The following is a 26,332-nucleotide window of genomic DNA, read 5'->3' as shown; positions in this document are numbered from 1 at the left end:
TTATGCAGCATTTTATACATTGAACCAGGACTTCAGCCACATGCAAATTATTCACCACATATGCAAAGAGTATGAGTATTACAAATCCTGTCTGGTCAGATTTTTTTCCATAGACATACGTTTCCCAAGGAGAAATACAGTCAAGAGTAGCGTGGAGGAAGTAACACTGCAAACTCTACCTGTGTCTACACCTGGGATACGACTGGTGTTGAACATACGCTCGTATTGGGCGGAACACATGGGAATAGTGTTTAGGAGCATGAGCTGAAAAGCAAGAGGGGAGAGTCAAACAAATAGAGATGACATTCTAAATCACCATAATCCAGACAGAGCAGCAGACACAGACACCTACAGGGACAGAAGCATGAATGAGGTGGAGAGGAAATGATGACGATTTTTTTGGAAGGCAGCAGGAGGAACCTCCGAAGACTGCCAGGGGAGAGGATTTGAATAGGGACCAGAAACCAGTGGCCAACCCGTTCAATACCAACAACAAAGCCCTGACATAACCAATGTTAATACTTTTCAGAAATGCATCACATTACTTATATTCATTTAAGATAATTTTAGAAGTAATAACTATGACAGCCAATCAGAGATTGGATAGCTTCAGGGCTTTACTGTTGAGAAAGAGTCAAGGAGTCAGGGGTTTCCAATGACTGCTGCCATTGTGATGACTTGGGTCACAGGGTAGGGTATGGGGCAGAGGGCACAGCACAGGTGCTCTCGTCTTACCTGTCTCCAAACCTGGGATGCGGGTAGTGTTAAACATCCGCTCCCACTGAGCCGAACACAGAGGAACCTTGTTTGCCAGCAAGTATATCTAACGCAGCATCCGACAAAGCGAAAGGACAAGAGAGTAAAACAGAGACAACTGAATGTGAGTGTTTAAAATTGCAAGCCCATGCATGGGAATTTGTACAGGCTCATATAGCAAGTGGGTCTTTAGAGCTGAGGTCAGTGTGAGTTCTCAAAATATACTACAGAAAATGTGCCAAGATTTTGTCAGGATTATAGAAATGTGTACATAGGCTTCATGCAGGTTGGTGAAAGAAAAAGACAGCTATAAGTTAAGGGAAAGCTGACACTACATTTCAGGAAAATCATTACAATTCAGTAGTTAACAGGATTGACACAATTCAAACAAGAATAAAATTGTACACCAGTAACATCCCCAAAATCAGTGAGCTTGAAGATTACGTCCAGAAATATATAGAACATTATGAACAAGAAAAACTAAAGTAGCATTGATTTGACTACTGAATCATTTAGAAATTAAATCGTCTGCACTGAAGGTAATGGGGTAAAAAGAAGTGAGAACTAAAATGGTTGTTGCTCCACACTCACTGGTTTGATCTGGGCTCGGTCAAGCTTCCTCCTGTAGAGCATGATAGCATGAATGGCATTACCTGCTCTGGCAGCCTGAAGTGAGGTGGGGAATACATAAAGGAAGTCCTGGGGCGAGATAAAGGACCATACACTTGTCACGAGATGTGTACATGTAAATGTAAAAAATAGAGAAGAAGCCATGTTATGTTATTGTTTAAGTCTGGTAGAGTTTGATCACAGTGGGAGAATCCCAAAATCAACAACAGCTTTAGGCCTGGATTCTGTGGTCAACTCAGTTGAAAAGTTAAAAATCAACATTGTTCAAACATAGTACTAAGAATTCAAAAAGCCAAATTGGTATGATATGTGTATGAAAAATGCCGAACGCAACTCTCTTTAGACACTTGACAAATAACGGGGTGAGACTTCCTACCATAGCATAGTAGTTGCTGTTAACCATGATGGGTCCTCGACCTCTAAGGTAGATATACTCTTCCCACCAATCACTGACCTGTGATGACATATGTAAGGAAGGGACAAAATCAAAATTGAGTAATATACCTTGATCTCAAAAGTGTGAATAATTTTTGACTCACATAATTGGAGGCCCACCACGACTTCAGTTTTAGGTACCATTGCAGTCTAGGACCCAGATTCAGCTCAAAGTCTCGAGCAAGTCCATTCATCCGCTTAAACTGTGCATCATTCATTAGTGGGCGGACCGACTCTAGATACTTCAAGCATTAAAACATGTAAGACAAAGATTAGCATTAAGCATAAATGCACACCATTTATTCTTAAAAAAGTTGGGCTACAATGGCATTCAATTGCTAACATGAGAACATATGCTGACACAGCCTTGCAAATTTCCCCATTACTGGACTAATAAAGGTTATCTTAATCAATAACATATATATGTACTCTTCACTTCAGCTTTGAGTATAATGCAAAAACAAACTTTGATCTCCTGCTTACCTAAATTTCGGGTGAGCAAACAATACCACTTTTCCCGAGCCAGAACATACCCTTCTGCAGGTATCCTTTACAGCTGGAACAGGTAGCCGTGGCAGGGAGTTCTGGAAACTATAGAGCATTGGTTTCCTTCCAGAGAACACCTTAACCAACAACTGGAAAAGAAAAGCAGTACAGTATACCGCTTTTGAACATTTTTACCAAATAGAACGTCATCTTGCTACAACTATGCATAACAGGCTGACACACCAGGTTTAACTGACACTGCAAATTAATAGAATAAATATAAAATTAAATGCATAGAAAACTAACATTTTATGGAAAGTAAGGGAAATAGGGTTAAAGCTGTGGACATTTTGAATAATCATAAGTAAAAACTATATATAACATTGATAAAATGTCCTCCAAAATGTTTGCATTGTTTAAGTAAACAGAGACAGCTACTACAAGACCATTACACAATGCTTATGTCTCACCATCCACAATCGAGTTGACCAGGATACGGAGCCATGGCGTGCATACATCCAGCCATGCCATGACAAAAGGCACTTGAGAACATTCCTCATGATCATGATTATGGTCACCCAAAGACCCGTGCCCACCAAGACTCCACCAACAATCTTCTGAGTGTCTGTAGACATATATTTACTGCACAGGGAAAAAAGAAGGAAAATATTTGCCATTTAAGTATTTAGCTACTTGCACCTTGGTACAGGTTTATAAAATCTATTCTTTTTGCACATTAACAATTCCTGAAGAACTGAAAATAAATTGGGGAGAGCATCAACTGATAGTCATTTTTTATCTTAGCTACTTTTGGTACCCTTTAACAGATTCAGGCAGTTTTTAATTGCCAATATTAAAGGTTTAAACCTATTACAAACTATAACAACTATAACAAACCTATTACAAATTTTAAATCCAGAAGTTTAACAACTCAATTTAATTTTATGACATAATCCTTAAAAATAAACAGATTAGATGATTCAATTTCAGAAAAAAAACATTTGAAGTGCACATGTGGCGAAGACTTTCCTTAACCTGGAGCTTCCTCGACACACTAAGTTTGTGTCTCAATCAAGAAGTATCATTAATTGGTGACACCAATTATTGTATTACTATTTAGATACATGTGGTGGTTTCGTTTAGAAAAGGAAGAAAAAAATGTGAATGGCAAAACAAAATGTACAGGGCCTATTGTATTATTTATCTTAAATAGTAATCATGACAAAAATATTAATACATTGCACTTATATAGCATTTATCTAAGCACGCAAAGACACATTATGATTGCACGTATTATTGACATTATTCATTCTGTGGCCGCTTCCTGGTGGTGGTAAGATACTTGTGTAGCCACGGCTACCCTGGAGCAACCTGGCAGAAGCATGCCTGCCATTTTGCGGCCACAGCCCCTCCGAACAACACCAAACATCCAATCAGATGTGTTCATGGCAAATCTGGGTTAAGTGTCTTTCCCAGGGACAAAACGATCACATTCGCTCAAACGGGGACATGAACCGGTGGCCTTTCAGTTGCAGAGGGTACACTTGAAGGTGTTAACGTGCATGACGAAAACAATAATTCACCGTGAAACAATAAAATATATCATGCTTGGCATAATTCCAGCCATATAATCATCTGTGTAGAACACTGTTTGCAAACAGTTGTTAAACATGGTCATTCAGGGGCTTACCTAATAGGCATGTGTTGTCCGAGTTTGGCAATCAAGCCAAGAGATGGATCCAGCTGTTTGTATTTATTGTACGACATGTACGAAACGACTACAACCATGAAGCCAGCAGGGCTGCCTGGGTACACACCAGTCATAACTCCATTCTGGGGAAGGTTAGAAAGGACGAACAAAGTCATGGGGAGCCATGAATCAATTATTGATACCAATTTATAGTCTAAGTAGTGTCGCTGATAATGAGGACAATGTTATCTGTTCATTGTGGTCAGGTGACTTAGTATAGTGGTGTGTACACAGCTAAGATGGACAAAGGTTGTAACAGAGAACTCACAGCCAAGGTATTTGTGAGTGGAAGACCTTCAAATGCGAGCATGTTAATGTACAACAATCCACACAATTGTAAATAATGTCAAACATTGCTTAAATCGAGCTTTATAGGAGGTTATATTGTTAGATTAGGTAACTTTATTAGATTAGGTTAGATTGGACACAATTATGAGGTTACTATGAAGAATTATAACGTCACATCAATAAATGAACAATAAAAAGAATATCGAGCTTCAGTACATCAAATCTTATCAGCTACTTGAAATGTCTACATTCCTACAAAGGTGTTTTAAAAGTCTACAATGACGCAAGTATTGCTACTGGCCCGAAGCCAGCCAGGCGATAACCAGTGTGTGTTTTCAAACTTTCTGCATTTAAAAAAAATGCAAAACAAACTGGCCAGAGATGACCCGATGACTGTGTGTGATTTCATCATGGAAATGGTGGCCCTTGATGAACCACTCCTTTCTATCATTGAAGATATCATTTATACTTCTGAGGCGCCGCAACTTTGCACCTTTTTGTTTGCCAGCAAAATACGCTGTGATTACTGCACTCTACCATACACTGATAGATGGGAATAAGGACATAAGGTTCACTACTGATTTACGGACGTGTGATGTTAGCCTCGCGGCCATGTTGTTCCTGGGTTGTGCAGCCGGTCCCAGTGCTGAGGGTGGGCGATCACGGCGGCGTGCAGCTTGCGCAGTGCCGCCAGAACCCCACTGCCGGACAAGCGCACCTACGCTCAGTGGAGTTTGCTGAAATTCATTGGCCATGGCTGTCAAGCGATAAAGTGTTAGGGCATCTTCCTCCTCTCTAACACTTGTGTTTGATTCTTTGTCTTCAGCACAAAAGAGCCACACAGCTGGCATTGACCAATTATGTAAATGTGGCAATTTGAACGCATTATGTACTATACCGAACACTTGGCATGGAGAAGGTTGATTGTCCTTCAGCGAACTGCACTGAGCTTGCTTGCACTCGTCTGGCAGTGGGGTTGAGTTGCCGCCAGGAGCCCATACATAGTACTGCGGGTGGCCGGCAGGGCCCATGGGGTTTCGGTGCACCCACAAAAAGCGTTGCGGCTTCAGTTCTCAAACATAATTTAAGGTGTCATGTCTGTTTATAAAAATATTCTCACCCAGAAGAAAAGGAGAGCCATCGACCCATAGCTATGTTTTTCACTTGCAAAAAAGACAGCTACGCCAAGATGCTGCCAGGGAAAAAGTTTTACATTAAGCAAGAATGGAAAAAAATTCCACCTACAAAGCTTCCACAATTAGTGTCCCAAATGCTTATTATAGAGTGATGCTAAGAAAAAAGGTGACCACAGCGGTAAACATGCAAGACGTTGTAACCAAAATTCGTGTAGACATATTGTAATGTAGGTGATGTGACTTCGCATTTCCAAAATTAGATGTACAACTGTATTGTGATTTCAGCATCAGCATCTGTGACAGTAATGGACCTTTCTGATGGCGATCTTAAGCGCTGTCCCCTTAGGCATGTCCCACCATCTTCCAAAATGGCGTTTGAACAGATTTGTCGTAGCTTTTGTGTGAATAATGGCACACATGCGTACACACACTTACACACAAAATCAGTTTGAACATTAAATATATTGTAATCTTCGATATTGTGCTGCACTCAATTCAAGAAAGGTTGAAAAGGATTTGCAAAGCAATGTGTTTTTTTTTTTTTACATTTTATACTACATTCCATCTTCATCGGAATTTGGGTTTGTAAATGATATACATGTATTTTATATTGTTCAAAGACACCACTTGTAACAAGATTGTAATGAGTTCAGCTTCAAACAATCCTTTAATCAATCCATTTTATGCTCAATAGCATATCATAGACAGGTAGTCAGCCATCCCATTTTCTGTCTTGGTGACCTAACATTCTGCATTTCGTGGATTGGTTGACGGATCTAACTTTGTCTATTATGCAAACACAGTGCCTCTCACCTTGAAGCGAATGAATCTTTTCTTCCATGAGTGAAGGCCAGAGAGGTAGATTTGGCGCAAAGCCTCGTGGCACAGCTGCAGATCGATGCCATCCGGGGTGACAGTGAACTGAAAAGCCACTGCCTGGTGAGCTTCTGCCATGTTGGCTGCTTCTGTACCGAGTTACTATAGAAAACAATGAGAAAGAATGCCTCATGATTTATCACAAAGTAAAGACTGACGTGCAGGTGCATAATTCACATTTTAGTTCACCTTTTTATAGACACATACACTGGAGTGGAATGCATAAAGTGTGATTAAAAAAAAGTATGTTTGGCATTATGGAAGTCATCTTCATTCTTCACATCTTGATTTTCTGTAAATGTGAAGAGCATTCACAACTCTGCTGTTCCGGTAAATCGGCACAACAGGTACTGACTATAGCCTTTAAAGGTAAAGCTTTTATCCGCCTGTGCATTTCAGAGTGCTCTTACCAAAGTAAGACGTTGTAACCAAAATACATGTACACATACTGTAATGTAGTTGATGTGACTTTTCGCATTTACATAATTAGATGTACAACTGTATTGTGACTTCAGCATCAGCATCTGGGACAGTAATGGACCATTCCGATGGCCATCTTAAGCGCTGTCCCCGTAGGCATGTCGCACCATCTTCCAAAATGGCGATTGAACAGAACAGGTTTGAAGTTTATTCTCTATCGCGTATTCCAGATAATATTGGGCTATTTTTTTTTCCAAAAGCGCCAGGCTTGTCCACAAGAGTTCTACAGAGAGGTCTCAAAAATTTCACGCAAGGATATGTACACGGAATTACGATTTTGGACGGAGCAGGACACAATGTCAGAGTTACAGCGAAACGTTGGCGATCGATGCAAAAACGTTTGATGCCTCACAAACTTCATATTGAACTTTTAACAGGATAAAATAGTGGCATTGTACTGTTCATGTAAAGCAGGGTGAGTACTTTTTACTTGGAAAGATCACGAGTAATATTATTGTACTCTTTATAAGTGAGTGGGTGTATTTATTTGATTTGGCTTGTAATCGAATCCAGTGTTCTGTTTTAAAAGTCTGATGTGATACAAATAGGCAAATAGACATTTCGCTTGCATGAAATCGCGCATTTACGTATCACGAACCCAACTCTTCGGCATAAAACATTACACACTTCATTCAGTGCGTCAGTGATCCGCTAGCAAAGTGGAAGTTGGTTCTCCTGCAATGTATAAAGCACTGATAATAATGAAATCAAACTCAGAGAAGATACTTCTCCCTCACTTATCTTTGAACTTACAGCCTTGTGTTTGTTGATATTGTTCACATTTAGTTGTACGTGCGGTCTTCCGCAAGCCTTAAGCCATCGTAGACATTTCGTCAACTGTGTTTTAGGCTTTGGAAAATGAATCAACCAGGTCCCTTGTAATCTAGCAGGGTATCTTTCATCAGAATTGCACGTTCCCCAAGCGCATCTGAGGACCATTTTCTTCATAACATTAACTTCTCCAACTGCATGCTACTGACAATCAGCATTGCTTGTGGGACAATACGGCAAGAGGGGCGTGTCAAGCCAGGGGTTAAGACAATGCGGCTATCTGATTGGCTATTGTTGTACAAGAGTGACAGGTCGGAAAGGTCCATTGGTTTCTATACAAAGGCGAGTGGGAAATGAATCACAGACTCCCACAATGCTAAGACACTGGTGGTATTTTTCTTTTGTTACACAATCGATACAATATCAAAAACTTGCAAATATGCAGGTCGACTTCTGACTATCCCACATCACTATCCAACATATACTACAGCAACCTGTGAAAAAGCCTAGAAAAAAAGATGGCCAGTGCGACAGCGGCATTCTCTTTCCTCAACCAGTATTTATCTTGAACTTGCACACTGAAATGCCTTTCTGATCTGATACAAATAAAATATTGGTAGCTTCAGATTACATACCGTTTAGACCAAAATGGTCAAAGTCAAACCACATGAGCCAAATCTCAAATGGTGCGTAGTTTTTAGGGAGCTGTCAAAGTCGAGAGAATGTGTATTCAAGTTCTTCCGTCACACACGCGTACCAGATCAATTCCTCCATCTGAGCCCAATTTTGCGGTGCAGTTGAAAGTGGCAGCGACAGTTTTGTCACACAGTACGTTTGCAACAAATTCATGCCCCCGTTGAATTTTGTCTTTACTGTACTCCGGATTGGTAAATTGCACAATAGCTGTCCACGTAAATATCGGCATGCTATTAAATCCTTTGACTTTTGATTACAAAGCCCTTTGAATTTTGATGACAGAAGTTATCTATCAGTTAGTGGTTACCAAAAAATGTTGATAAATTATGGAGGAATTATGTCATAGTATGACGAGGAGTTGAGTTAATACATTTAAATAATTTCATGGTGATAACCAGTTCTCTGAGGGCAACCAAAACTGCTGCCCCAGGAAGAATATCATTCACACCCTTGATTTAGGCTATATGCTGGTTAGCTAGCGTAAAGTTGATGTACTCAGTGTTCTAGATCAAAGTTCTTTTATGTAAACAGATGGAACAATGAAACAGATTAAATAATCCTATAGATCGGTCCAAAATTTAATAGGTTTTTCAAAGCCATAATTTACATAAACTAATGTTGACTTTCATCATTTTATGGCCTGAAAACAATAGTCAATTAAGAGTTTACAGAAAGAATAGTCAATGGAGAAAAGGTAATGTCTTTCTTTGCACTAAACATTGAGGAGGCTGAAGAAATTTAAGGGAATTTTTTCTGAAGAGAGTGACTCGATCAGGTATTCTTGAAAGAACAGTGTTATTGTAACAGGTCCCTGCAAGCATAGACTCACCGAGATGCCACAGAAAGGTTGTCATTATCCACAACACTGTTACTCACATCAAAACTGCTTTTTGCATCTACAAAAATGTGATGTACTGTAGCTACTTACAGACCATTTCCAAAAAATGAGAATAGTTTTTGTTTAAGGCAAAAGAATTTCCAACTAAGTATTGAAGATGCACCATATGTCAATTTATTTAATGTAACCCTAACTTGTCTTTCTTTCCACCTCTTCAAAAACTGAGAAGTGGTGATTTCAGTATTCTAATTCATTTGAATTCAGGATTTCATGGGTTTTATGAGCAGAAAGTGAAAATTAGAGAAAAAGCATATAGCATGTGGGCTCTGAATGAACAATTTATGAAAGTTTAACATTTGTGAATGGAATTACGTAAATAAAATTTTCCATGAGATCGTATTTTTTTGCAAAGGTTCTGGATATGGATTTGCTATTAAGGCAGCCAGGTTACTCACTAGAAAGTGTAAAACATCCGTTCATTTCCACGGACATTATGTCTCAAGGGAGAGAAGTAGCTACTCATTTTCCAAGTACTGTTGGTGTTGTACTGCATTTTGAATTTATTTAGAAAAATTGTTTTTCTTTGAATGTACCCAGAGTACTAAGCCGGTTCAAAGGTTAATATGTAATTTACTCAAACATTTGCAAATGAGATTTTAGATCTCTAATTCCTGGATCCCATGAAAATGCAACATTTTCCTCATGGTTATCATACATCAGAAACTGAAACTGGTCTGTCCCTAAATACACCACAACGTGGTCTTACACTGAAAGCAAGTATCCAAATTAGGATTTGCTCTTGTGTTGTCTGAAAACCCGTTTTAAAAAAAAAATCTTAAAAATCTGCGATTTACTGCAGTGGAGGAGAGAACGACCAAATTAAATGAGTGGGTTTGCACTAAGACAAATAGAAATCATTAGACGTTCACATAAAGCACATACATATTACTACATGCTAAGGAATTGAACATGTGGGGCTGCGGTGTAAATCCAGCCCAAGTGCATTTTAACAGCCTAAATAATTTCCTTGTGTTACTTGTTCTGGTCATCCCAATGAACACGTAAACCATCCAAAAAAATACCACTTATCGTTGTATTAAAACTACGTGCACTATACAATAAGAGGTGTGTGCCTGTGGATTCCAACGCTTTGCGGGCGCCCGATGTGAAAGAATAAGCATTTGCGCAGTCTTTTTACGTTTGGACGCGCACTTTCAAGACAAGCTTGTAACAATAGATGACAACTCACGCTGACAGTGAGGGAGGAAAAGTCCAGGCTGGAGGAAACGTCAATCCGCGAGGAGAGAGCAGCGTCGCGGCTGCACACGCCCCTCCCCCCACGGTCACATGATCCAGCCTCCACTGCGGAAACTGGGGGAAAGGTCGCCACTCGCTTGACTACAGAGGGGAAAAACTGGAAACAGCACTAAACCAACCCTCCCACGCCTCCAAGCATGTGCCGTTGTGTTTACGCCGCACAACAACCGTTCCGTTAAGTTTTAGCAAAATCGCCCCATGTTACTAACATTTTTCCCAATGGGAATGAACGCGCCCACATTAATTTTGAACGGAACGTCGTTTCTGTACAGGTACAGATTTAATCATCCAGTCATTACTCGCAATTAAAACGTACAGTCATAACCAAACACCAGAAATAGTTAAAAAAAAAAAAAAAGGTACGTGTCTGCCAAGAATATAGGAGACTATAGATCACGTGGGCGTCAGCAACTGGGTCACAAGTTTGCACCCCGGTGTAAATAAACCAAAGTGTGTTTTCCATCAAACAAAATCCCGTCTTCTGGGAAAAAAAATAAACCGCAAGCGCATCATGTCTCTTACGTACTGATGGCCAAAACGCAACCATAACGCAATCGACTTTTTTTTTTTTTGACCTTCAGGAACAGGTGGAATTTCACGTTTTGTTTCGTTGCTGAATTCTTAATTTTTAATTTGCACCACAGACCACCGTGATGGACACACCTAATGCAATTATGAGCAAACGATATGGCGTTCTGTGTGTAGACATGACAATGAATGACCTTTATTTGCACCATTACCTACTTAAGTGTTAAGAGGACCTCTTACCTTGTGATGGGGCCGACCTGGAGCATGTTACACATGGTTTTCATCAATAATGACCGGGGAGTGTTTTAATACGAAGAAAAAAACAAAAGCCCTGACGATTTCCTTTAACATCCAGGAGTAGAATGACGAGTGGGTTCTAAATGACTTCAACATTTTTACTCTTAACACCTTGAACTTGTTTTTTGTTCCGACTCAAAATGAAACTATTTTCTAGTCTGTTCCCGAAGCCTTAAAAAGCAATCCAACGAAAGTGACTCCCTGCAGCCACAACTCAAGCAAAAAAATAATCATAATTTTGAACCATATTCGTCCACATTTAACTGAAATCTTTGTTTTGAAATCCGTCGCAGCCATATTTAACGAGTTTTTGCCTGAAGTACCTCGCGGGTTCGACAAAGCAGGCAAAGACGCCATTCAATGGACGGTTTGTACCCACCTGGCCTTCGTATGAATCCGAGATTTTATGTGGAAGACTTGAATGTATAGAGCACAATGTGACACCGTTGGGCTGCTGAGCACTACAGTTTCCAGCTGCTAGCCAGCCTGCTACGTGAATGAGATCAGATGCTCCCGGTCGGACACGCCTACTTCATTTGCCACGTCACGTGCGTCTCCGGTACAGCAGCGGCACGCAGAGGACTACATCGGTACTGCAACAGGTGAGTGAAAAGTGCAAAAATTAACCTCATGATTTTGCTTGCTCGCTTAACTCCATCCCACCTGAATTTAGGTGTGAGGCTGGTTTCCAGCCAATTAATAGCCACATGTAGACAACCAACGATCAACACTCACACCTACATACAAATTAGAGTGTTAAATAACCAAATATTTTTTGGGAGAAATGTTGGTACTTTCCTGTTAACCAGGGACTGGCCCTTGATGATGTCAGCATTTTCTGTGTTTTGGTTGCTTGGTCAAACATTTGTAGCGATCTGCACATACTGTGTTTTTCTTTTTCTTTCAGCTTGTCCCATTAGGGGTCGCCACAGCGTGTCATCTTTTTTCCATTTAAGCCTATCTCGTGCATCCTCCTCTCTCAACACCCACTGTCCTCATACTCTCCCCCACAACACCCATCAACAACACTTTGGTCTTCCTCTCGCTCTTTTGCCTGGCAGCTCCATCTTCAGTACCATTCCGCCAATATACTCACTCTCTCACCTCTGAACATGTCCAAACAATCAAAGTCTGCTCTCTCTCACCTTGTTTCCAAAACATCCAACTTTGGCTGTCCTTCTAATGAGTTCATTTGTAATCCTATCCAACCAGTTCACACCAAGTGAGAACCTCAACATCTTCATTTCTGCCACCTCAAGTTCTGCTTCCTGTTGTTTCTTCAGGGCCACCGTCTCTAATTTGTATATCATGGCCGGCACCACTGTTTTATAAATGTTGCCCTTTATTCTGGCGGATACTCTTCTGTCACATAGAACACCAGACACCTTCCGCCAACTGTTCCTCCCCGCGTGTACCCGTTTCTTGACTTCCTTACCACACTCTCCATTGCTCTGTATTGTTGACCCCAAGTATTTGAAGTCGTCCATCTTCCCTATCTCTTCTCCCTGGAGCTTAATTTTTCCTCCTCTGACCCTCTCATTCACCCACATTTAATTTGTTTTACTACGGCTAATCTTCATTCCTCTCCTTTCCAGTGTTTTTGCCATGTCAGAAAAATACTGATGCTGAAGTCCTCAGGATGATGTATGTGGAGCAGCTGCATACTGTTACATTGTTTTTGTAAAGAATCTATTTAGTAATTGTGATGAAGGTACCAAATGCACATCCCATTCCGTAAAAATATTGACAACACCATTTCCAAACCAATAATGAAGGCTTTTAATTTATTACATTGAACTTTTTTATTTACAAAAAAGTCAAACATGAATTATCAGTACTATATTCTAGTTTTATAGTTATATAGTACCATATACTGTACCTGTACCTTTATTCACCAGCGCCACAAATTTCTTTTGAGAGATGAGCCATTACTCAATTAATTTTATGCATTGTGTAGCGAGTCACAATTTGCATTAAGAGTGAACTTTGATTTCATTGCAAAAAAAAAAGGGTGCACTTTTAGTGCAGGAAAACTGTCAAGATGAAAACTCTCAAAAGGAGCAAGGAGGAGATGCTCACATTGATGTAATGGCATGTTCAACAGTGAGCAAGGTGGAGTATGGAACCCTTGGAATTTCTTACATACATACATACATAAGTGATAAAATTTCATCTGATCAAGCAGCAGTGACCAACCAGTTAAAGAGACAGATTTTTACTGTGTAACTTCAAAGAGCCACAACAATCACATGAAAGTGCCAAAAAGCCACATCATACACATGAAAGAACAAAGAGCCACATCATATACATGAACATCATTCCCTACTCGAACATACCTTGCCTCAAACAGGTTTCCTGTAAATGTCACACACCAACATGATAGCGGGAAAAATTGACACCTCCAGAGTACCAAGACCACAAGCCAGTCATAAAAAAAAAAAAAATGTTTGCTCTCTCTCATACAGACAAACTACCAATTCATGTCTTGGATGTCACAACTGTCATCTAATGCGACACTAACATAGTCACATCATGGCAGGTCTGAGTGCAACTTTCGCCATCTGTATGGCGAGACCAATGACAGAATAAAAACTGGACCCCACACAGGCCCCTTTCACATGGTCAACATCCGAACAGAAAACATTGCTTTGGGTACTATTTCACGTGAAAGTTGCCATCCTTTGCCATCCTTACAATTGTCCATTGTGTAACATACTAACATCACATTTCATTGGGATACATTAGGTTTAGCTTTTTTGTTGCGCTGTTGGCTGTGAGAACCGTGCAGGCGGTCGCAAAGAAGTAACTTTTCACCGGTAAGTGTGTTTCAGCGTAACCTTCATAATGAATTATTATATTTATTGCATCATTTTCCATAACAATGTGTGTACGTTTACCATACTTTTTGCCCTGACAAGAAGTCAGAGCCTGCTGACCATGGTGGAGCCAATGATGGATGCAGAGTGCAGAGTCCAGTTTTTATTCTAAGTCATTGGGTGAGACAGTTGAAGATCTGATACCATTTGGTTAAGATATTTGCTTTCAGGGCACAATGTCACGACCCATCGGTGCGGAGCAGGACCCAAATGCAGGACTCCGGAGACGCAGAGGCAGTTTGGGAAAAGTGTTTATTCGGTCTAAAGTCGAGGATCAGGCAGACAGTCAAGTGGAGCAGCGGTAGTCAGGACGTCGGGCGTAGAGAGCAGGTCCGGGGGCAGAGAGGGGTCGGTACAGGGGAGATCGGAGTCAGGAGTTCGGAAGTGCGGGAACGAACCATGAGAGGCAACGATCTGGCGAAGGTCCTCAGGGTCCTATACTGTATATACCAGAGTTAATCAGACCGTGTGAGGTGCAGGTGTGCGCCTCCAATCAGCTGGCCACGCCCAGCCAGGACTGGAAGGCAGGGACATGACACACAAAGCATTTTTTAATCAATTCCCCTTCACTGGAGGGCTTTGTGCCCCTTGCAATGTTCCGAGACAGATGATAGGATGCAAGTGTTAGTCTCTTGATGCTTCATATATATATATATATATATATATATATATATATATATATGTATATATAATTTTTTTTTAACTGCATCTGCTTTTCTGTCTGATTTTTCAAAGTGACTAACTTGTGACTGCAAAGTTCAGTCGCTTTTGGAAATTTCAGGTGGATGTTAGCGTGGAGTGAGCTGAAGTATCGCTGGAGATTTGAAGCTCCGAAATGCAATAAAGACGTCTGACACAAAGGCAGAGAGTTGCTGTTGTGCTCAACAACAACAACAACAAAAATTGAGCTCTCCCACTCTAGTATAAACCTCCTGTGTTAATCCACATATTTTTGTTTAGCAAAATTTTTCCCCACCACTTTGAGAGCGAATTTGACAAATTATTTTCTCCAAAGATTTCGATCTGACTGGGAAACTCAGCTATTTTCACTCATTGCACATGCCAGTTTTGCAAAAATACCTTAGCCTCAAGCAAAGCATGTGCGCTTTAGAAGAGCCGCATGGAAATGGGCAAAGAGCCGCATGCGGTTGGAGAGCTGCAGGTCCGCTACCCCTGATCTACAGTAAATCACAGACATAATTATATGTTTTCACATTTTTACAGAGCATAACGTAAACATTCACAGGACAGAAAGGAAAATGTAAGTGAACTCTTGGATATTTAATAACTGGTTGACTCGCCTTTGGAAGCAATAACCTCAAGTAAAGGTTTCTCATAGTTGCAGATCAGATGCACACACAATGATCAGGATACATTTTCGACCATTCCCCTTTCCAAAACTATCACAGTTAAGCAGGATTTGTGTGGTGTGAATTTTTTGAGGTCACGCCATAGCATCTCAAAATGGGTTGTGCTCCGGACTTTGACCTGGCTACTCTAGAAGACAGTATTTCCTTCTTCTGAACCAATTTAGTTTTTGTTCCTTCTGTGTTTTGGATCATTGTCTGTTGTCATTGTTGCAACACTCATCCTCTTTTGAACTTTAACTGTTGCACATGGCCTCATGTTCTTCTACAAAATATTTTGATAGACTTGTGAAGTCCTTTTTCAAATGATGATAGCAAGCTGACAAAGCCGTGAGGAAACAAAGCACGCCCATACCCATACCATGTTGCTTCCTCCAGCATCCTTTACAAATGGGATAAGGATTTGATATTGGCTGGTGTGCCATTGTTTTTCTTTTCTGTCTTCAGCTGACATTCTTGGGGTCTATTTTTTTTAACCTCATTTACCCCACTCTGTTATAGGATTGAATGATTACATTATTTGCAAGAAAAAAAAAACATGAAAACGTAAGTGTTTTGTGTGGTGTTAGTTTAACCAGACTCAGTTTATTCTCGTCATATGGATGAAGGTCAGGCCACCTTTTATGACCAATTTATGTAGAGATTCCAAAATTTACACATATTTTTTTCCTCTCACAATAAAGCACTTTGTTGTAGCTGTGGTTGTTTTTAAACCGCTCTATGACTTTTGGCTTGATTACACTTCATAAATGAAATCCATTTCTTTTATGGGGAGTGGGATGGAGGCTGGAATATATTTAATCTACGAGTTAATTGAGTTCCGAGTTTCATGATAACGGAAAGAATTCAACTCAGAAGTGAAGGTAAAAACATCAGCTTGTATGTTGTCCTATTTATCAACAGAGGGCGCTAATTAATTTTATTACAGTGAATTTACAGGTTGTATAGGTACTGCATTCAATCTCCTACTCGAAACGTAATTTAAGTGTGCAAATGAATGCGAGAACAAAAACATGAAAAACTAAACACTGTGTACTTCATCAGCATGAACTGTCCGCTTAGTTAGACCAACTAAAAAAATAACTGTAAATGCGTTTTAGTAGGGAAGTACATTTGAGACGGAAGTGGACTCACATCAAAGAGCCTGAGGCGCGCTCCCGCATTGGTCGAGAGCACGCGCGATGCGCGTGCGTCCCCACTGTCACCAAAGAGTCGCCGCACTCTCGTGCCCAACAGCTGTTGCCTGCTTGTGGCCTGTGCACATCACTTGAGGGAATTAAGTCCGACCGGTTAGCATCGCATTTGGAGACGAGAGCGAACAGACGCCTTTTCACGTTTTTTGTTTTCTTTTTATAAGCATACAAGCAGCGATATGAGCGATTCCACTGGACGGCAACGGAGAGAAGGAGAATAGTGGATTTTGTTTCCTGTAGTTGGTACGGCGCAGAAGAGGAGTTACTCAAAAGGTAAGCAGAAGCGACAGAAGTCAGCTTTCTCTCAGTAGTATGTTTTATAAATGTCGCATAGCAGAACCGCTAAAGACACTTAGTGTTAGAGTGGTCACCTATAACTGTACTTGATGTACACGACCCAGGGCTACATATTCGTGTACAATCTATTTACAACTTGAAAATAAACCCAACCTGGAAAGGATCAACTCGACTTTAAGTTCCATAACGCGAGTACAGTTGTTGTTATGCTCCCGTGAAACCTCGCCATCCCTTTAAAACTACACAATTAAACGCTAAAATTAGACGTTCATTCATGTTCGCCGTGTAGTATGGAGGCACTGGCAAATCGGGCTTACCTGGGTGTTGAAGTGAATGAAAACGTCACTGCAAGTGATAGCAAAAAACTCCATTAGTACAGTCTAATCTAGTTACTAGACATTGAAGTCATGGGGAAGTAAGAAACCAAGTCTTGGGTATCGTGTGTGTTTAATGACATACGTTCCGGAGCTGCGCGTACATGAATATGTGATGACATTTTCTCAGTCATACTGTACTGTGGATGCTGAAAACCCTTCGCACTGGCCACAAATTATTTGACGTTAGAAGTAGGCCAGGGGCTGGTCTGCTTTGCTACGTCATGCCCAGACCTCTTTAGAATGTTAATTGGGTGTCGAGTGGTCAGGTTTCCAAATGACGTCACTGCAATTGGTAGACCAATCGGATAAATTAACGATGGAAAAAAAACTAAAAATTCACGCTTCACCTGTCACCTGTGTTCTCTGACCTCAATGACACACAAGATGGCATAATTGGAAACCTATCCATTGGTTCATTGGGGGCATGGGGGACGTCCACAGACAATTTGAATGGGAGATCTCCAGGATCTCCATCCCGTGCCAGATGTCGTCGTTTATCTTGTGTGTCTTTGTCTTCAGCGTGTTGTAGCAGATGTGGATGTTGCTATTTGTAGGTGTGCCCAGGCCCAAAGTGTAAAATTGCAAGAAGGAATAATGTTTCAAAGACTATCAGAAGCATAAAGTGGAATAGATCTGTAACACTGGTCAGTCTCCGATTTGTTCGCCATCATGAACTTAAAGGAAATAACTTAGACATTTATAACACACAATATATCGCACTAGACATTTAACAGTTGGATTTTAATTGTCACACAATGTAAGAAACTCATCTCTTTCAACCTAACCCTTTGAAAGTGATAACTTGTGTGGTGTTAAAGTGGCAAAGAGTGTATGTGAAAGGTGAGTTGACTTCATACATTCAAGTGTGGGGGGAAAAAAAAAAAAGTTAACCGTTATATATTTCAACTTCAAAACAATACATTGTGTACCTCCCATTAGTTGTCAGGAAGGAAGCCTTTAAAGTGCCTATGAAGTGAGTTTCTTTAGAGTAAACCAGAAGACTTTTGCTGCACATTCCAATTTTGTATTGTATAACTTTGTCATATTGCTTTGGCTATAGGTGGTTTCCTACATTGCAGTTCAATTTCTGGTCAATCATCATGCTTTGAAAAAAAAATTCACACAAAAAAAAAGCAGAAGGAAAAGTAAAATACACTTTGAGTTAGTCCTTGAGCCGAAGTCTTGCATGAATTGCTGACGTCTTGCATGATGTCAGTTCCAGTTTTTTGACTTTAGTTTACTTTCCAACCCTGTGACCTTTTTGGTGTTTGAATTGTGAGGTTCTATTGCACAGATGTGGTATGTGGTCTCCTCTGCACAATTTGTGTAGGAGGCTTGATTCTATTAATCAAGCTGAAGAAAGAAGTTCAGTTATTTTCCAAAGTTAGGCTCGGGAAGATTTCTTTTTGTTCAAATGGTGCATTACGCTTTTGTGCAAACAGTAACTTGTTATAAGTATTTGAAACATGTCTAATAATGACAAACTAAATAATCACAGTACTTATCATGCTCTCATTCACACCTATGCTATTTTAAGAACACTGATCATGTGTTAATGCCGTGAGGCATTCCTGCCCCCCGCCAATACATCCTCATTCTAATGAGGATTGAAATTATCAGCAGATTTTGTATATTGATTTGAAATAAGAGTTTTTCATCTGATATGAAAGAATTAGGCAGCACGGTGGTTGGCCTCACAGTTCTGTGCTTCTGGGTTTAATCCCGGACCTGCCTGTGTGGAGTTTGCATGTCCTCCCCGTGCCTGCGTGGGGTTTCTCCAGGCACTCTGGTTTCCTCCCACATCCCAAAAGCATGCAACATTAATTGGACACTCTAAATTGCCCATAGGTGGGACTGTGAATGTGACTGTCTCGTTGTGCTCTGCGATTGGCTGGCAACCAGTTCATGGTGTACTCTGCCTTCTGCTTGTTGACAGCTGGGATAGGCTCCAGCACTCTCATGACCCCCGTGAGGATAAGCGGCAAAAAAAATGGATGGATGGATGGATGGATGGATGGATAAAAGAATTATATTGACCAACCACTACAGTATTCATCGGGAAAGAGAAGATTATCACTTTTCCCATCTCATAAAGATAATGGTTACAATTGTATAGCACCAGTTATAAAAAGCTAATAATTTCACGTGTCTCATGTGAAAAAGAATTGATTGCATGAATTATTCACCAGTCAATCGTGAGCACATTAGAATGGCAACTCTTCTGAAGTTGTAGTAACAAATCCACTTTTTAAAAGCTGAAGTGAATTAACAACAGTAGGTCTATTTTTAGCACTATTTGTGTCACATAGTGATGAACAGGCTGTGCTGTAGGCATGCTGCCACATTAATTAGATACAATTTTCCACAGTAACAAAACACCACAGGATGTCATGTTGTATCTTTCAATAAGGCAAAATAATAGATAAAATATTTTTTGTCAATGAAAAGCCCCAACGGGTCCCTGACATGATATTCAAAATAAGAGTTTGTATAATTGCTACTTTGGGTTATATTGGAAATTCCCTTCAGTGATTGTTTCCATTCTTTTATTTGTTTCTGCTCGGGAATACTTCATGTTCATGGGTTAGGTTACAGGTAACATTGCCTGAATAAGGTAATAGCTATATGAATTTGATCTCTTTAGGACTGAAAGACAATCCACTGTATAGTTGCAAGATTATCATGATATGTATACCAAAAGTGAACATACTCCGTCTCTCTTTTTTTTTTTCAAGTGCTGATCTTGTCCCTGGCCTTACTATAGCAAGATTGGGCAGTTTACAAAAATATTTTCAAGATGGTCTACACAGTGGTACCTTAAAGGTCAAGTGTCGTCAAACGGATGATTTTTGGTGTATTATTAATGAAAAACCCACAGCCAATATAGTCCCATGTGTTTGACATGATTTTGACGTATAAAGCTTTTTGTAACTCCCGCCATGAAAATCCTCTCGAGGGATTTGTTTTTGAGAAGAAGGAAGTGACGTACAGGACAGAGGCACCCCCTAGTGGACTCGTTTGTTTCCATTAGTTTTACCTCCGGGAAGGAAGTTTGTTGTTCCTTCGTGTTAGCCAAAATGCTGGCTCATTGCATTGCTGGACATTGCTTGAACACTCGGGAGAATAAGTTTGAAAGAGACCCTGTTCGTTGTGAAAAATGGATTGCACGGGTGCAGAGGACGAGAGCTTCGTGGGTTCCAAATAACATGTAGATGTGTATACAGCTCAAAAAAAAAAAAATAGTTTGGGGCGGACCACGTAATCTATCTCTCTAACGTAGTAAAAAATCCGCATAGGAAATGTGTTGATGTGCGCATACAGCTACTAAAAAAAATAATAGTTTGGGGCGGACCACGTAATCGGTCTGTCTCATAACGTAACAAAATATCTGCGTATGAAATGTGTCGATGTGCGTGTCGCCCACCCAACAATGTCTCGATAGTGTTCATCGAGTACTGTGGCGACTTTGAACATACCCCTAAAAGCAACATAGCTAGGCTCCACCTCCTCCTTATATTCCACCACTGGCCAGAAACTCAGCCACACCGGCTGAGGCGCTGTGTTCGGCGGTCACAGCTTCTGCGAAGGCTTTGCGTCGGGGGCGGCTCTGAAGAACCCAGCCGAAAATGCGTTACTCAGTCGTGTGCGCGCATCAAGCGCCCCGTCTTGACTGTGACTAAAGCAGCACCGCTCGGCTTTGTCATCAGCCACACCGGCTGGCTGCGATGAGCCGCGATGGCTCATCTCCGCCGCGGCAGTGGATCGGACGCTATGCAGTTTGGCCGTGATCGGATATCATCTGAATATGCCTCGAAACAATAGTGTAATATTGCCCTCAGGGCTCCAAACAATAGTGTAATATTGCCCCGGTAACTTCACTCGGTTGTGTGGAAATGTCCTTTTCGAAAAGAGCTTCGGTGTCAGAAGGGGCGTCGGAAAAATGCGAATATCTCTGTTGTTCGGCTTCCATCGTAGCAGGCACTGCGCGTTTTCAACGGGGGAAGTGACGATGACGTCAAGGGCAGAGGACGCGACTAATATGGCGACCACTTGGATGTCGAGGGACACTCAATTGCGCAACTTTGTGCATGGATGACACGCTCTCCGCTCACTTTTTTTTTTCCGTATAGACATTGAAGTGAATACTGTCATATGTATTTTTCATTACAATATCTATTTCAGAATGTTTATAGGGATGACACCCGGGCTTTAACATACGAGTTTAATTTTTCCTGTGACTATGCTCTTATCTGAAATTGCTCTTATGTCAGATTTCCTCTTTGAAATTGATGTAAATGCCATTAATCCATTCCAGCCCCCTAAATGCCCCCTCATTTTTAATTTTACACAGCTTTAAATAAGAAGTGTATTTTTAAATAACAAATATTGTATTGTATAAAAACAAAAGAACATGGAAAGAAAGGAATTCCTCTTATACAGTGAACTTACCTAGTTTGTTTGTGGAAAAGGCTAACAGACGGAAAGTGTAGGATTTCCTAATTGTCAGTCACTTTCACTCAGTCTCTTCTTTATACTAACTTAATTGCAAGTGTATCATTTCACTTAGCTACGAAGCACTTAGCTTAATGTTACCTTACACTTAATGAAGTTGAATTGATTTTTTTTTCAGTTTTGCTTAATTTTGTTTGTTTTTTTTCTCTTGCACAACTTTGACCTTTTTTGCAAAGCATTCTTCGGTGTCAACAGATGGTCATTTAAAAAAATACCTTGTTTGTGCCTCTTTTTGAGTGTTTCTGAAATGTGTAAGGCACGTGCCATTACATAGCACCACAGTGCAACCAGTTGCAACGTTTTCTGGATGTTTTTTCTCATCACAAAGTTTGAAACTTTCTCCCACCTTGCCATCACTTCTTTTATCTCGGTGGTAGAGGTAACCCCCTCCTCTGTTTCCTCATCAGAACTCTCACTCTGCACCTATTATGCTGCTGCATCTGTCGCTCCTTTAATTCCTCCGTCATCAGCTCCTCCTCATCTTTGTAGCTTCAAAATAATTTTCACACCCTTGGCTGGCGTTATCTACTTGATGTATTCCTTCTGCTTGAAAATCGTACATATTGAAATACATTAGCTATAATTGAGTGTATCCCCAAAAGAGCAGAGAGGGGGCTGGCGTAAAGCAGACTAGGCAGGCGAATGTGTGGCGGAGCAACAGCTAGTTTTCAGCGTCCGGTGTGTGCTGCTGAACGGTTAACTAAAAAGTGACTAAAACCCAGTGATGACTCCTTTTCCTCATTGGCCTTTCATTCCAATATGGTTGACGTACAACGGTCATAACTCTTTGCCAAGTCGCTCATTCGTACACCCTGTTGGTGTTTTTCTATTATTTCACATACATTGACATCATCCTCTTCTCACCGCTTTCCTTAGCAATTGCTTTCTTGGGTCGCATGGCTGAAAATTCATTTGTACTAAATGCAAAATAACAAAATATTAGCACGGCTGCAGAGAGATGCTACTGAGCTGACATACACAAATGGAAAGATCGATTGAAGCTAAAAAAGCTGAACGGAAGCTGTGCGTTTCAGCATCTTAATGATTCCAACGAGATCTACCGGGAGTTGTTCATACTTAAAAATATGGCTCGCAACACAAAGCAAATAATTGTCCCGGCAGCAAGTCGTATCTCAAAAACTCGTATATCAAAGTACCAGTGTAATCTCACGACAGTAGTTGTTAAAATTGTAGATAACGTCTTCTTCACTTTGCTTACATTTTTCTTTTATCATGACTCCACCACTGCCAGGAAGATGCTTCATTTATGAGACTGTGGCTCCTTGAGTATGATCTTGTGGTTTTATTTTTATTTTTTTAAGTAAACGTTCCCTTGACATGCCTGACCCTCTCATACCACCCTTCTAAAATATTCTTAATTCTGGGAAACAACTGGCTGGACAGCCGTTCCAGTGTCTAAAACTTAGTGTGGTCATGGTTAAATTTAGACAGCCCATCCCCTCCTCAAGGTAATGATAGGGACAAGGACCACAGGGTGTTCTGCCTTTGCACATCTGCAAAGTGAAGTGAAAGAGCCCACTGTGAGCCTCACCAAATAAACCTCAATAGTTGGAAATTGTTGGGTATCTTTTCAGTGGTGTTGGTAAATTGGTGCTAGCTGTGTTATCAGCTTCAGCAAAATCAAAAGGACTCTACCACAGTGGTCTCTTGCTCCTTTAGGGACCACCACAAGCTATTCTAAGCCGTTTTCTTTTTCCACTGTCACTCTGGATGGTTCACCCTTGGGTCATATAATGACTGCGTTGCTACTATTTTCAATACAAAATCAGAAACATTTTTGCCATAAAAAGAGATCGGTGAGGGGTGGGATTAAAAAAAGATCCCAGTTCCAGTGGGGGTTAGAATGCAAGTGGTGGAATCTCCAGTCAAGTTCAGTCCAATTTTTTTCTACTGTAGTAATTCTAATCCCTGAAAGGGAAATTCCATTTAAACTTTGTATATGTTGTGTTAGACACCACACAGGGAACCAGATAACACACATGCAGGCAGGCAGTGAATTGGGTAGGCAAACAATGCTGCTCCTGTTAAGCTCAAGTGCCATAGTTGTACCTACAGTGGCTCGTTAAGTGCAAAACATAATAGCAAGTAGCTAAGCACCACAGCAAGTTAAAAGTAAAAAAAAAAAACCATGCTAAAAAATAACAAATCAAAATGACAATAACTAAACAAAACAGCGGGTCAAAAATCCCAACAAATAAAATTAATCACAATGACAAATAACTCAACAGCAAATCTAGGAAAAACAAATAAAAAGAAACCTAATCATGATGACAAATAATAAACTCAACAGAAAATGAAAAATCAGATAATGGATCAAAAACAAATAACCAAACATACAACAGCATTGAAAAATCATAGCAGCAAATAAAAAAAAAACAAAAAAAGATTTGGTTACTGATTGGGGAGAAGACGTTAATTGGAGAAGAGGGTGGACTTGATTGGATGATTTGACCAGGAGGTTGTTCCATAACTGGTGTGGTTTTTTTAAATTAAAGTAGCTGATGATTATGATGTCACTGTTAGTATCAAAGAAAATTTTCAGTCGGGACAGATGGCTCCGATCTGATTGTGTCATTTGCTGTTGTTTATCCATCCATCCATTATCTGAGCCACTTATCCTCATAAGGGTCGCAGGAGTGGTGGGGCCTATCCCAGCTCTCATCGGGGAGGAGATGGGGTACACCGTGAAATGGTCGCCAGCTAATCCCAGGGCACATAAAAACAATCATTTGCACTCACAAGCACACTAAAGGGCAATTTAGTGTCTCCAATTAATGCATGTTTTTGGGATGTGGGAGTGTAATTATTTGTTGTTTTTATGTTATTGTTTTGATTAGTTTTGTGTTTTTCCAATTTCTCCTTGTTTAATTATTTGTGATTCTGCGGTTATTTTCTGTTGTTATCTTGTCAACTTAAATCCGACCGAATACACATTACTGTGGTGACGAGTGGGTCACACCGACTGTATTGTATGACGAAAATGGGGGAAACTGTGTGTTGGTGGTCACCACTGCACAGGACGGGAGAATCTTCATGTAAGGCTTGCGTGAGGTATGTTCACATAGTTTTAATACGATACGGCTCGCAACCAGGCAGCAAAATGTTATATAGTCTAGCAAACAAATGCTAGCACTAATCATTAGCGCTACTATTAGTGACTAATATTTGTATGTAATCATGTTGGCGTTCTGTCGAATCATGCTCCAAAGTTCCATTGTGGGTGTAGGAATTACAATAATTCAATTACTATGTGCCCTGCAATTGGCTGGTAACTTATTGAGGGGGTAGTCTGCCTCCTGCGCGAAGATAGCTGGGATAGGGTCCAGCAATCCTGTAACCTTTGTGAGGATAAGCGTAAAGGAAGAAAAATGAATGAATGAATAAATTAGTAATTAAATCACAGTTTGTTAGTATCTATTATTTCTGTCATGATGTAATTTTGTAATTTTAAAAGGTCATTTAAATAGACACATTGCTCCATCTTGTGATCAAATTGGTGATCGTTGCTTTTTTTTTTTAAACTCTGTGATCAGCCCCCAAAATCCAGATCATGTAAAGTCTAATTTTTGAGACTGAAGTGTGAAAGATACTCCTGCATGGACTGAAAGGGTGGCAACAATAGGGAAATTTTAGTATTTTGATTGCAATGAAAATTAACTTTCCTAACATTGCCAAGTACTTTGCTCACGAGCACCTCAGCAGCAGTCAAGAAGCAAACTATCCCCTCTCCAACAAGTACTGGAGTTGCTTTTTCACTCAGTGATTGCCGAGATGAATGGATGACCAAAATATGGGACTAAATATAGGCTGCATGTAATCCTTGAAAAACAATTTGCTTACATAAACAACATGTACAGGACTTATTGCATTTCCTACCTTGAGACCAGCTTCCTGTCCATCATCTATATAGTGAAACAAAACAAAGCCAACACGACACCTAAATCATTGTTACATGCCTTTCTGAACTTGTACATCCTCCTGCTCCCATCTCCGTGATCACCATCTTGTCCTTAATTTTGACTCTGTTGAAGACATGTTTTCACTTTCTCTCAGATATTGATTAAAATCAGATGTAAATATGTTGGACTTCAGATTTAGTTGTGTAAATTACAGCCATGTGGTCCCTTTTTTTTACCATCATACTGTTGTGAAAGCACGCATAACAAAATGTGCTTTGGAGGGACATGTATGAGTATATGGAAGGATGATAAAAGGGCAAAAGTTGTTGAAAGGTTCGATTAGGAAACCCTACACTTTCCTTCTGTTCACTAATACTGACGAAACAACTGGTTATTTCTGTTATTTTAAACTCAACCACTCAAAATGGTAATTGGTATAATCATGGGCATGACTATATTATAAAAAAATGCAGGACAGATAGTTTTTCTGAATACAGTACTGGGAC

The 26,332-nt window shown here is 40.3% G+C and overlaps 2 protein-coding genes and 1 long non-coding RNA gene across 7 annotated transcripts in view; 1 reads left to right on the top strand and 2 right to left on the bottom strand.

The window, feature by feature from the left end:
* The window catches only part of cpt1ab (carnitine palmitoyltransferase 1Ab (liver)), a 29,649-nt gene extending 17,825 nt beyond the window's left edge, over nucleotides 1–11,824 (bottom strand). The window contains exons 1-9 of one of the 4 annotated variants that reach the window (XM_061821787.1): nucleotides 11,664–11,824; nucleotides 6,295–6,459; nucleotides 3,998–4,140; nucleotides 2,778–2,949; nucleotides 2,355–2,456; nucleotides 1,926–2,063; nucleotides 1,763–1,840; nucleotides 1,348–1,455; nucleotides 736–823 (exon numbers count right to left, since the gene is read on the bottom strand). In XM_061821787.1, coding sequence (XP_061677771.1) covers nucleotides 736–823; nucleotides 1,348–1,455; nucleotides 1,763–1,840; nucleotides 1,926–2,063; nucleotides 2,355–2,456; nucleotides 2,778–2,949; nucleotides 3,998–4,140; nucleotides 6,295–6,435 — 970 coding nt within the window. In that variant the 5' untranslated portion in view covers nucleotides 6,436–6,459; nucleotides 11,664–11,824. Of the gene's footprint in view, nucleotides 1–179; nucleotides 265–735; nucleotides 824–1,347; nucleotides 1,456–1,762; nucleotides 1,841–1,925; nucleotides 2,064–2,354; nucleotides 2,457–2,777; nucleotides 2,950–3,997; nucleotides 4,141–6,294; nucleotides 6,460–10,391; nucleotides 10,530–11,663 lie in introns of those variants that run through there. The other 3 variants (XM_061821789.1, XM_061821788.1, XM_061821790.1) reach the window with 3 other exon arrangements.
* Nucleotides 11,825–13,646: 1,822 nt separating this feature from the next.
* LOC133501646 (uncharacterized) lies at nucleotides 13,647–16,761 on the bottom strand. The gene is made up of 3 exons (XR_009795232.1): nucleotides 16,662–16,761; nucleotides 15,241–15,338; nucleotides 13,647–14,600 (listed from the first exon to the last, which is right to left on the bottom strand). It is a non-coding gene; the product is annotated as an uncharacterized LOC133501646 (long non-coding RNA).
* Nucleotides 16,719–26,332, top strand: part of si:dkeyp-19e1.3 (TBC1 domain family member 10A) — a 32,125-nt gene continuing 22,511 nt past the window's right edge. Inside the window, exon 1 of one of the 2 annotated variants that reach the window (XM_061821446.1) lies at nucleotides 16,719–16,993. The gene's annotated coding sequence lies outside the window, so the exon portion shown is untranslated. Of the gene's footprint in view, nucleotides 16,994–17,777; nucleotides 18,039–26,332 lie in introns of those variants that run through there. The other variant, XM_061821447.1, reaches the window with a different exon arrangement.

This window comes from Syngnathoides biaculeatus, chromosome 6, assembly GCF_019802595.1.
Source record: "Syngnathoides biaculeatus isolate LvHL_M chromosome 6, ASM1980259v1, whole genome shotgun sequence".
NCBI classification, from domain to species: Eukaryota; Metazoa; Chordata; class Actinopteri; order Syngnathiformes; family Syngnathidae; genus Syngnathoides; species Syngnathoides biaculeatus.
Note: the sequence above shows the minus strand (reverse complement) of the source record. Positions and strands in the feature narration are given on the sequence as shown.